The 13,343-nt window shown below is 41.5% G+C and overlaps 1 protein-coding gene across 2 annotated transcripts in view; it reads left to right on the forward strand.

The window, feature by feature from the left end:
- The first annotated feature begins 1,156 nt into the window (after positions 1-1,156).
- Positions 1,157-13,343, forward strand: part of LOC143810076 (uncharacterized) — a 48,973-nt gene continuing 36,786 nt past the window's right edge. For both annotated transcript variants that reach the window (XM_077292961.1, XM_077292962.1), the window contains exons 1-4: positions 1,157-1,291; positions 1,659-1,690; positions 7,973-8,011; positions 9,225-9,278. In XM_077292961.1, the coding sequence (XP_077149076.1) occupies positions 1,262-1,291; positions 1,659-1,690; positions 7,973-8,011; positions 9,225-9,278 (155 nt within the window). In that variant the 5' untranslated portion in view covers positions 1,157-1,261. The remainder of the gene's footprint in view (positions 1,292-1,658; positions 1,691-7,972; positions 8,012-9,224; positions 9,279-13,343) is intronic.

The raw sequence follows: 13,343 nt of genomic DNA on the forward strand, positions 1-13,343 counted from the left end.
ATAATTAAAGCAAAATAAGATGACTCATGAGCGCTTACAATTTACAATGAAGTGGGGGGAGACAATGTTTTGATTGCCACCTTTTACATTTTATTGCAGTGTTACAAAGACCAAAAAAAAAACCAAAAAAACATAATTCTGGCTTCTTTTTTTTCTCATTACGCCGTTTACCCACCGGATTAATTTATTTTAAATTTTGATAGATCAAATTTTTATGAACGTGTATATATATATTTTAAACTTTCTTTTTTCATTTTATACTGTATTTGCTAGTCTCCTTATGGGACTTGCAGCTGCAATCGTCTGATTTATTGTGCGATACATAATTGTAGTGAGAATCATGATCTCCTATGAACACCATCTGGAGGCTGGCTTTCACAGGAGAATCATCATGACAACAAGCACAAGGGTCTTCAGCAGACCTCTGACACGGCAATCCATCGGTGACCTGCAATCACGTCACTGGTGTGTCAATGAACGTGTGGAATGACGCGCCCCCTGCTGACACTGGTTAAGTGCCCCTGTCGGAGATTGACAGTCGGATTTAACAGGTTAACAGCCCTGGTTGGAGCGAGATTTAAATCAGCCATCATATGCGGGCTCAGCGTGCGAGCCCACATCAAAAAGGGAGAGGCACGACTATTTGTGTACATGAATGTCTATGTGGATTATAATAATTATAAAACCAGGTATCATTTCATTTACAGTTCTCGAATACTGCCTACTTTGTGTTGCTATATATCAGATAAGATCCCAATAGAGCACATTTAAGTTTGTGGGTGTAAAGTGAAACGTGGAACAGCTCACAGGGTATATTGTGTCTATTATAGAGAGTTTCCAGGTTACAGGTAACAGCTGCTGTGAATGGTGATGTCACAGAGTAGCATGTGCTGGGCCTGCGCACTGTGACATCACACCTCTATATAAGCAGCTGCGCTTCGGAATGCTCGCTGAGGGTTCCGTAGAGTTGGAGTGTGAGTACGCTGCGTCTGAGTCTCCTGCTCTCTCATTATTATTAGTTTCTATAATTTTCTATTCCTTTCCTATGTTTCCTCCATATAATGGCCACGTCCTGCTCTTCTCTTTCTTATCTCCCTCCAGTCTTTACTCCTGATACTGAGCTTGGTGTCCCCAATTTGTTTCTGAGTAACGATTGGTCTGTTATTACTGAATATAAACTTTCTCCTCTTATCTCAATCCATTTTCAGTGCGATTGTCAAGAGTTTTCTGTATTGACGATTGGCAAGAGTTTTCTTATATAATGGAGAACATTTCCCGTCAGCTCATGGATGTAAGTCATGAATTACCACCCAGAATGAATGTGCAGAATGGGGAGACGTGAATAATATAGATACTAAATAGAATCTCCATGATGTCAGCAGATATCAGTGTTATATACTCCACTGAGATCTATAGAAAACATAGAGCGGGAGGTTATGGCTGGTACATGGTAATTCCAGGATAAATGTCCCATCTTTATGGGCCCTATGAGATAATCATCAGGAGAGTCTGGGGGACACTGATCTCCCTCTACCTTATTGAAAATGCATATATGAAAGTGTGTATTTATGGAGAAATCAGGGCTGATCGCGACATTGCGGCCAATCGTAGAATTACTCTCATCACACTAAATATTATTATTATTTCTACATTTACAGATTTCATCTTCCAATGAAGTTGATGATTTTCAGTAAGTAAATGTTCATTATGAGTTTATAATATCTAGAGACCTATATATTTTATCATTGGTTTTATTTTTTTATGCTGTTTTGGTCCCTTTGAATCTGAATTTTCTTAAATAATGAAATACAAATGTAAATAAAGAATGATATATCCCCCATGTGTTATGTATTCTTACACTTGTGCACTTATTCTTATAGGATTGGTGTTCGTCCACATAATATATAAGTACCGTGTATCTCTGCATTGTACTATTTACATTGTGTGGTCAGTGGTGTACTGCTAATAGTGACAAGCCACTGGTCACTATGGGGCCTAGGAATCTGGACGGCTTGGTGCCAGCACCGATCCCCCTTCCCCCATACTCCCTCCCAGTACCACATATACAGTGGGTACGGAAAGTATTCAGACCCCTTTAAATTTTCCACTCCTTGTTTCATTGCAGCCATTTGGTAAATTCAAAAAAGTTCATTTTTTAAATTAATGTACACTCTGCACCCCATCTTGACTGAAAAAAAACAGAAATATTGACATTTTTGCAAATTTATTAAAAAGAAAAACTGAAATATCACATGGTCATAAGTATGCAGACCCTTTACTCATACACTCATATTTAAGTCACAGGCTGTCCATTTCCTTGTGATCCTCCTTGAGGCTAGTCTCACACGTCCAGATAATTCCGGTACTGGAGAAAATGGTACCGGAGTTATCCGTGTCCGTGTGCTCACGTGGCACATCAGTGTGCCGCCCGTGTGCCACCTGAGGACCACACGGACCATGCAGGAGAGACAGCGCTACAGTAAGCGCTGTCCCCAGTGTGTGGTGCTGAAGGCGGCATTCATCTCTTGTCCCCGCAGCGCCTGCAGGAGAGAAGAGATGAAAAATCTATTTTTTATTTTTGTTAAAAATAAAGTTTGGGGTCTATGGGAGGTGGAGCCGCTTATTCATCACTGTAATGAGCAGTACCACGTGACCGCTCACACAGAACGAGCTGACGGAGCTGGGAGGAGACATACTTGATCTTTCATCCCTTCTCTCCTGCAAGCGCTGCTTTCAGCCGAGCAGGACAGAAGGGATGAATACCGGCTTCAGCACCACAGGACAGCGCTTAACTGTAGCGCTGTTTCTCCTGCGGCGGGACGTGCACACGGAGGAGAGTGCACACTGTTCTCCGTGTGCACGTGTGCGGGACACTTTGCGCACCGTGCTGCCGGAGAAAAGCGGACATGTCTCTGTGTTTTGCACATGGACACACGGTCCATGAAAACACGCAGGCATGTGCATAGACCCATTCATTTGAATGGGTCTACGTGTGTCAGTGTCTCCGGTACGTCACAAAACTGTCACTACATGTACCAGAGCCACTGACGTGTGAAACCAGCCTGAGATGGATCTACTCCTTCATTGGAGTCCAGCTTTGTTTAATTAAACTGATAGGACTTGATTTGGAATGGCAGACACCTATCTATATAAGACCTCATAGCTCACAGTGCATGTCAAATGAAATGAGAATCATGTGGTCAAAGTAACTGGCTAAGGAGCTCAGAGACAGAATTGTGGCAAGGCACATATCTAGCCAAGGTTACAACAGAATATCTGCAGTACTCAAGGTTCCAAAGAGCACAGTGGCCTCCATAATCCTTAAATGGAGGAAGTTTGGGACACCCAGAAGTCTTCTTGAACCTGGCCATCCAGCCAAACTGAGCAATCATGGGAGTAGAGCCTTGGTGAGAGAGGTAAAGAAGAACCCCAAGATCACTGTGGCTGAGCTCCAGAGATGCAGTAGGGAGATGGGAGAAAGTTCCACAAAGTCAACTATCACTGCAGCCCTCCACCAGTTGGGCCTTTATGGTAGAGGGGCTTGACAGAAGCCTCTCCTCAGTGCAAGACAAGCCCACATAGAGTTTGCTAAAAAAACACATGAAGGACTCCCAGGCTATGAGAAATAAGATTCTATGGTATGATGAGACAAATGCAGACTTTTTTGGTGATAATTCTAAGCGGTATGTGTGGAGAAAACCAGGCACTGCTCATCACCTGCACAATACAATCCCAACTGTGAAACATGGTGGTGGCAGCATCATGCTATGGGGGTGTTTTTCAGCTGCAGGGACAGGATGACTGGTTGTCATTGAAGGAAACATGAATGCGGTCAAGTTCAGAGATATCCTGGATGAAAACTTCTTCCAGAATGCTCTGGACTTCAGACTTGGCCGAAGGTTCACCTTCCAACAAGACAATGACCCTAAGCACACAGCTAAAATAACAAAGGAGTGGCTTCAGAACAACTCTGTGACCATTCTTGACTGGTCCAGCCAGAGCCCTGACCTAAACCCAATTGAGCGTCTTTGGAGAGACCTGAAAATAGCTGTCCACCAATGTTCACCATCCAATCTGACGGAACTGTAGAGGATCTGCAAGGAAGAATGGCAGAGGATTCCCAAATCCAGGTGTGAAAAACTTGTTGCATCATTCCCAAGAAGACTCATGGCTGTACTAGCTCAAAAGTGTGTTTCTACTCAATACTGAGCAAAGAGTCTGAGTACTTATGACCATGTGATATTTCAGTTTTTCTTTTTAAATACATTTTCAAAAATTTCTACATTTGTTTTTTTCAGTCAAGATGGGGAGCAGAGTGTGCATTAATGAGAAAAAAAATGAACTTTTTTGAATTTACCAAATGAAACAAAGAGTGAAAAATATAAAGGGGTCTGAATACTTTCCATACCCACTGTAGTTGAGAGCAAAGTTGGAACAATTCCTTTCTCCCTGAAGTCTTAGCGCAGCAGGCGCGATGACATCACAAACTCGCACTCGCTGTGCAGTGCTTTAGAATAAACACTGCAAAGACCTGAGCATTGGGGGAATGAGGAGAGGTGAGTCTTTTTTTCTATTTTTTAAATCGGTGAATATATTGTACTCATAGGGATGATCATACTGTGTGGGGGCCGTTATACTGTTTGAAGGGTTACTTGGGGCCATTATACTGTTTGTTGGGATACGTGAGAGCTTTTATTCTGTTTGGAAGGCAATTTAGTTGCCTCTAGACTATTTGATAGGGCTATGTGGGAACTTTTATACTGTTTGGAGGACTATGTGAGGACCATTATACTTTTTGGAGGGCTATATGGGGAGCATTTTACTATTTTCAAGTATATCTGTGGGCCATTATACTGTTTGGAGGGCTATGTAAAGGCTATTATACCGTTTCTAGTGCAATGGGGGGCATTATACTATTTGGAGGGCTGTGTGAGGGCCATTATGCTGTGTGGAGCTACGTAGGGCCAATTTATACAGTGTGGGAAGTCATTATTTAATGAAGGGGCCATTATACAGTGTGAGGGCTATGACACAGTGCTGTGAGCTATGTTGGTACCATTATACTGATTGTAGGGCCATTATACTGTATTGAGGGCCATTATACTGTTTGAAGAGCCATCATTTTGTGTAGAGGGCTGTGTCGGGGCCATGATATTGTGCAGAGGGCTGTGTCGGGGCAATCAGACTGAGTAGAGGGCTATATATCGACACCATGATATTATGTGGAGGGCTGTGGGGCCATTATACTGAGCTGGAGTCATTATACTGATTTCTATGCATGTCTATGGCTGGGGTTCTCAAATTCAGCCAAGAACATAAACAAGTGTGTGCAGTCTATGGGGGAAACAATTCCCCTTTTCATCATGCATGAGAAGTCTGGAGTCTTACAGGTTTGCTTGCATTGTCAAAAGCTGATTTTCTATTGCATAAAAAATGCTGCAAAAACAGTATGTGTGCACATAGCCAAAGACAACCTCTTCATCTCATCTCCTGGAGAAATAGCAGATGAAACATAGTCATGTCTGATACACGTGTCTCATCGTACTGACCATACAAGTGCTGTGTATACTTGTGGTATATGACGAGGTCTCGCCCCGCACCACCCCAGGATTCACATAGGAAATATGACCCTTACAGGAGATTATATAACCAAGGACAATAGAAACTTTTTCTGGAATTGTGTGGATGTGACACTTGATAACTATCATTGTCTTTCTTTATTCTTATAACAGATATATAAAGATAATATTATCCTGGTTCTCGGCATTCAGGGAAAATCTTAATTTCCCTTAATGTCACAATTAGAGATACAGGATTATATCAGCAGATTGAGGAGTGGGGACAAGACTGGTGACAATTTCCCTTTAAATCCATGTATTTACATGAGTCTCTGTACTCCCCGAAGACGTATATACTCAGCTGTATACAGACATATGCTGGCGTATGACAAATTTTCAAAATTGTCCCTCCTCCTATGACCCTTCTGTTATAATATCTCCTTTCTGGGCCTCTTCCTGTTATTAATGTCCCCCATCCTGGCTCCCTTCCTGGTATTATATCCCCCATCATGGTCCCCTTCCTGGTATAATGTCCCCTATACTTTAAAATTGTCCCCCACCTTGGTATACTGTCCCCCATCATGGGCCGTATTCTGCTATGACCCCCATCCTAGGCCCCCTCTGATGTTCAATTCCTGGTATAATGCCCTCCATTCTGGTATAACCTCCCCCATTCTGGGCCCCTTCCTTGTATAATGCTACTCATCCTGGGCCCCTTCCTTGCATAATTCTATGCATTCTGAACACCTTCCTAGTATAATGTCCCCTATCCTGGACCCCTTTCTTGCATAATTCTACCCATGCTGGGCCCCTTACTTATACAATGTTCCCCATCCTGGGTCCCTTGTTTGTACAATGTTCCCGATCCTGAGCCCCTTGTTTGTACAATGTTCTCCATCCTGGGCCACTTGCTTCTACAATTTTCCTCATCCTGGGTCCCTTGTTTGTACAATGTTCCCCATCCTGGGTCCCTTGTTTGTACAATGTTCCCCATCTTTGGCCCCTTGCTTGTACAATGCTCCCCATCCTGGGTCCCCTTGTTTGCACAATGCTCCCCATCCTGGGCCCCTTGATTGTACAATGTTCCCCATCCTGGGTCCCTTCCTGATATCATGTTCTGAGAAAAGAGGGAGACACAAAAGCGCAAATAGGGTCTTATCAAACGTTACACAAAGTTGCCCACCAAGAGAACTACTCACCTGGTGAGATTGAAGGAAGGACATATATTAATGGTGGCTGCTGCAGATCCACAGGTCAGTGCAGGACCTGATTGAAATACACACCGCATATATATTGTACAATATTTGTGGTATGTCCTGATGAAGGGGTCACCTGAACCCTGAAACGCGTAGAATAAACCACGTTGAAACCTCTACAATTTTTGGAATTCTTCTTGCGGCAGCGCGGGGATGATCCTTTTTTCTCCTACCTAAGTGTGATATCATGTTCTGCCACTCTTTTCCAATACATTAAATAAAAAAAAATAAAAAAATTCTTCTTATCTTGCTCCCATGACATGTGGCTTCCTCTTCTGTAGCTGACTTCAGTGTGCTGGCAGAGGCTGTGCATGACGATACTACCATGTGCTGCTTGTGATTGGCACTCTGACATTAGCTGCCATCCTCTACGACCACGACTGTTACACCCTTGCTTCTATGTACTAACTAACTTCCAGATGTCATCTCATAGTTCTATCAACTCTCAACCTTCACCCGAACTTAGTGTCATGAGATGAGATCTGGAAGTGTTTGTAATGATACATAAGTCAGCCCTGCTGTATCTCTTCACAGAGGCTGCAAGGATCAGTGAAGAGAGGAGGATGTGTTCTTTTCTTCTCTGCGTGACCCTGCCTACTTATGATTGGTCAACCTCATGTAGGGGAAGAAGTGCGTGACCCAAGAGACAAATCTGGCATTTTTGATCCACTCTATATATTACATGTGACCGGCATTATAGTTCCACTTTATAATATAATAATGGGTGGCATGGTGGCTCAGTGGTTAGCACTACAGCCCTGCAGCGCTGGAGTCCTGGGTTCAAATCCCATCAAGGACAACATCTGCAAGGAGTTTGTATCTTCTCTCCGTGTTTGTGTGGGTTTACTCCGGGTTCTCCAATTTCCTCCCATACTCCAAAGACATACTGATAGGGAATTTAGATAGTGAGCCCCAATGGGGACAGCGATGATAATGTATGTAGAGCGCTGTGGAATATGTTGACGCTATATAAAAATAAAGATTATTATTATAAGGATTATTAATATTATATATAATTAATAGATCGTGTATATATTTCTATATTTGTATAAGACTGAAAAGAAAACTATATACGGTAATATTATATCACTATTAATATTATACCAGTAGTATAAATAATGTAATGTCACATAAATGTCTCCTCTGTTTCTTCAACAGATTCAGGCGTAATGTCATGAACGCCGTCCCAGCATTCAGGTATTTATCTAGAATCTCCCATATTCTTCTGTTCTTACTATATGAGTCTTGGATATAAAGAGCAGCAGGAATAATCCTGGTGATACTTCTTATAGATGATATAAAGTCGTGGCCAAAAGTTTTGAGACTGACACAAATTTTGGTTTCACACAGTTTGGTGCTTCAGAGTTTAAGATCTTTTAGTCGGATGGTTCTATCATTACTGAAGTACAATTATCAGCATTTCACATGTTTTTAAACTTTTATTAACAAATACATCAAGTTTTTTAGTTAAAAAATAGTTGTCATTCCACCGCATTTGGCCCAGAAACTGATATCAAGCTGCCAGGGTTAATGGCAGTCTTGAAAAATAAGGGTCAACACTATAACTATTGAGTCTTCTGACTAAAATATTTAAGTTGGTGTGGACTCTGCCTAATTACGAGGTGCTGGAGGAATGGACCGTATAGGCCCTGTCATCAAAAGAATTCAAAATTCACCGCACACTCTTTCAATGCATTTCAGATAAAGTGTTCAATTTATTACAAAAACAGAAATTGGGAACACAAGGCACAAAAAATAGGAAAAGTGATAAAAAAATAAAGATGTTTCGACCCATCCAGGGTCTTAATCATAATATCACTATAAAGAACAAGAAAAAAGGTATATCAATACAACACAATAAAACTTTACAAGAAAATGGTACATGATATCCCTTTAAGAAAATTATGAAATAACAATAGCAACATGATACCCAGTATATAAATGCCAAAATTGAAATCAATTAAAAGCACAAAAAACAAGAAAACATTAAGTATTGTCATCAAGTCATAGTACTTTGGAAGTGGAGAAGGAAATTTGGTTAAGAAGGTTAAAGTAAATGACCTTTATCTGTAGTGTAGAAGATAGAAAGGGCACATACACGAGTATAGGAAGCCCTGAGGGACACTCCTATATGTGCCCTTTTCTGTACAATTTTCTGAAAGGGATATCATGCATCATTTTCTTGTAAAGTTTTATAGTGTTGTATTTGTTTTTGTAATAGATTGAACACTTTATCTGAAACGCATTAAGAGAGTGTGCAGTGAATTTTGAGTTCTTTTAAAAGATGTAAAAACACTGAAGAAGAAAACTTTGTGAGAACCAAAATTTGTGTCAGTCTCAAAACGTTTATCACAAACTCAATTATAGAAATTTGTGAATCAATCTTTGTAACTGGAGCTTTATTTTACAGACCAGGCCAATTTCCAACCTGGGTCTACTTGCTGCCAGATCTGGACACCATAATGTAAGTGTAAAAAATTAAAAGGTCCTACCGTCCACAACCACAGAACATTCCACAGAACATTCCGAACATTTCTCTGGTTATACTACACTGGGGAATATAGTTCTAGGTCTTAACACAATTCTTAGTATCTCAGGCAAACCTGAAAACATGACTATGTATAAGCAAGGGAAAAGGAAAGGGAAATATTCAGCTCACCAGTGTGAAGCAGAAGTCCTTGTGTGCAAGCTTACACAGGAACAAAAGTCTGAACAAAACCTGTGACTCATTGTATGTCAATTGCATGTGGTCCAATGTTGGGACTTTTAATTAGTGCACCTGTTTTTTGCCCCCCTTTTTTTCTTTTTCCTGATTCTAATTGTTGCCATTGTTGTGTGTTTAATTTTTTCTATACATGTTTTGTTGCTTTGACCATACCATGATTAAAACCTGAACGGGTCGAAACGCGTTGGTCGTATCATGTACTCCACTAATTGCTGAACCACTATGAAACAAGGATTTTAATGGATTTGTCTAAATAAATTGAACTTTTATCCAAGTTTCATGCTGGGGATTTACTTCCTTTTTTCTTCTGAAAACATGACTATAGACCAGTAAGAATGTAATATATAGTTATATTCAGTGGTGCACTGGTAATAGAAGCAGACCACGCAGCCGCTGTCAGGCCTGGTGCTAGTGCCACCGCTGCGCACCCTCATTCCTCAATGCCGATACATTTGAAAGCGATGATGGAAGAGGAGCCGTTAGCTGACACTCCCTCCTCCATCATTATCTCTGTGCGTCTGACGTCTCAGCGCAGCAGGCAAGATGAAGTCACTACGTTGCACCTGTTGTGCCGACCAGCACCAAAGATCAGACCACATGCTGCAGAGATCTGAACAGTGGGGGAACATGAAGAGGTGAGTATTTTTCATTTTTTTAAAATTAATGAGTACATTATGGGGGCCATCAAACTATTTGGAGGGCCACTTAGGAAACAATCATAATAATTAGAGGGCTACTTGGTGGGCCATCATGCTACTTGGAGGACTTCTTGGGTCCATTAATTATTTGCAGGACTGAGTGGGGGGCAGTTATATTGTGTGTAGGGCTGTATGGGGGGCAGTTATACTGTGTATAGGGCTGTGTGTCGGCCATTATATAGTTTGGACGTCTGTGTGGAGGGGGCATTATATTATTTGGAGGGATGTGTGGGTTTGCCATTATACTGTTTGGAGGGCTAGTGGGGGAAATTATACAGTGTGGAGTGATTTCTATTCTATGTACACCCCTGGTTATATAATATATATCCTGTAGTGGGACAGCAAAGTCTTCTACCACACGGCCTATAAGAACAGTCTGGGCCTAAAGGTAAACCAGTCCTGAGAGGAACACAGTTGTTCTGTGGATATAAATACGAGGGGCCACCAACACCAGCATCTATTCCAGCTGGATGGAGCATCTGAAGACACATTCAGCTGAAATGCAGTAAGGCGCAGAGGGCCGCCATGTCCTTGCACTGAAATACACACTGCTGGCCAATCAGGGGTGGCATGAAAGTCACTTGCGACGCTGCCTGTCGCCCACACACCGAAGTCAGGAGCCGGCTATAGAAAAAGATGCCACACAAGGAGGGAGCTGGAAAAGGTGAGTAGAAGCGTTTATTTGTTTTTATATTTGTTGTAGAAGAGAACACTATACCGTGCTAGGGATCACATATTACTGGAAGGGGACAGGAATGGTGGATTATACCAGGATAGTGAACATTATTACTGGAAGGGTCCCAGGACATTATACCAGAATGGGGGACACATATTACTGGAAGCGGCCAAGGATAGTGGTCATTATACTAGGATGAAATACATATATTACTGGAAGAGTGCCATGATGGGGGACATTATACCAGGATGGGGGACATATTACTGGAAGAGTGCCAGGATGGGGGACATTATACCAAGATGGGGGCACATATTACTGGAAGAGTGCCAGGATGGGGGACATTATACCAAGATGGGGGCACATATTACTGGAAGAGTGCCAGGATGGGGGACATTATACCAAGATGGGGGCACATATTACTGGAAGAGTGCCAGGATGGAGGGCATTATACCAGGATGGGGGACACATATTACTGGAAGGGGCCAAGGATGGTGGATATTACACCAGGATAGGTGACATATATTACTGGAAGTGTCCCAGGATGGGGAACACATATTACTGGAAGGGGACAGGAATGGTGGATTATACCAGGATGGGGGACACATATTAGTGGAAGGGACCAAGGATGGTGGTCATTATACTAGGATGAAATACATATATTACTGGAAGAGTGCAAGGATGGATGGCATTATACCAAGATGGGGGACACATATTACTGGAAGGGGCCAAGGATGGTGGATATTTTACCAGGATTGGTACATATATTACTTCCCAGGATAGGTGATGTTATACCAGACAGGAATACAGGTTGAAGAACATTATACCTGAAAAGGGAAACATATCAGGATGGGTAACATATAGTACTAAAGAGGCCCAGGATGGGTCACATACAGCTCTGGCAAAAATTAAGAGACCACCACATCAAAAGCCTGTCATGGGCAGCCCAATCTCCAGACCTGAACCCCATTGGAAACCTCTGGAATGTAATCAAGAGGATGATGGATAGTCACAAGCCATCAAAAATTTTTGTGTCGGAAGCAGTCTGAAAGACTGGTGGAAAGCATGCCAAGATGAATACAAGCTGTGATTAGAAATCATGGTTATTCCACAAAATATTGGTTCCTGAACTCTTCCTGAGTTAAATCATTAGTATTGCTGTTTCTAAATAATTATGAGCTTGTTTTCTTTGCATTATTTGAGGTCTGAAAGCACTGTTTTTTTTTGTATTTTGACTTTTTCTTTTTCAGAAAAAAAAAATACAAAATGTATTGCTTGGAAATTCAGGGACATATTGTCACAAGTTTATAGAATAAATGAACAATTTACATTTCACTCAAAAATATACCTATAAAGAGAAAAATCATACAAAATTAACATTTTGCAGTGGTCTCTTAAATTTTGCCAGAGCTATATATTACTAGATGAGGATATTATACCAGGATGGGCGACATATAAAACTGGAAGGAGTCCAGGATAGGGGGTATTATACCAGAATGGGGGCATATATTACTGGAGAGGGTCCAGGATAAGGGGTGTAATAGCAGGAAGAGGGAAATATATTACTGGAAAGGGTCCAGGATGGGGGATGATATACCAGGTGGGGCCAAGGATGGGGAACATTATACCCGAAAAGGGAAACATTATACAAGGAAGGGACCCAGGATCGAGACAATATACCAGGAGGGCAAACATTATTACTTTAAAGGGGTCAGGATAGGGAACAATATGCCAGGAAAAGGCCCAGGATGGAGGGCATTATACCTGGATCAGGCCCAAGATGAAGGACATTATTACAGGAAGGAGTCCAGGATAGAGGACAGTTTACTTGGAAAATTAGCTAAATTATGTAGCAGCTTCTATGTACCCTACAATAGCAGTAAAAAAATATATAATTTGTCAGACATGAAGCAAAGCATCATACAGCCACGTAAATGAAAAAAGAAAAAAAGTTGGCTGGTCATTCCGGCTTTTCAGGTCTGATTTATCGGGTTAATGGCAGTTTTACATCAGACATCCCCATTAGTGATCACAATAACCATCTCATCATGGATAACCTCTATGTCAGGAGAAATATCTGTATAAATCGATGCCATGTTACATCTTACAGTGAGGAAGAAGAACCAGATGAGGATGCTGCAGAGGTCATGTATGTAGAGAGATTTAATGAGATAATTGAATGGACATTCTATATTACACGTTATAGAAATGTAATTATGGAGGGAGTGATATACACAGCACCTTGCTACTTTGTGTTCACATAAAATCCCAATAAAATATATTTAAGTTTGTGGGTGTAACGTAAAAAATGTGGAAAAGTTCACAGAGTACGGATACTTACCGTATATACCACGGCCTCACTTATACCCGGCTGCAGAAATAGTAGGTTTTGGTGGTACAAGTCATGACACATATCAGTGGTGTAGCATGAGA

Source organism: Ranitomeya variabilis, chromosome 2, assembly GCF_051348905.1.
Source record: "Ranitomeya variabilis isolate aRanVar5 chromosome 2, aRanVar5.hap1, whole genome shotgun sequence".
Classification (NCBI taxonomy): Eukaryota; Metazoa; Chordata; class Amphibia; order Anura; family Dendrobatidae; genus Ranitomeya; species Ranitomeya variabilis.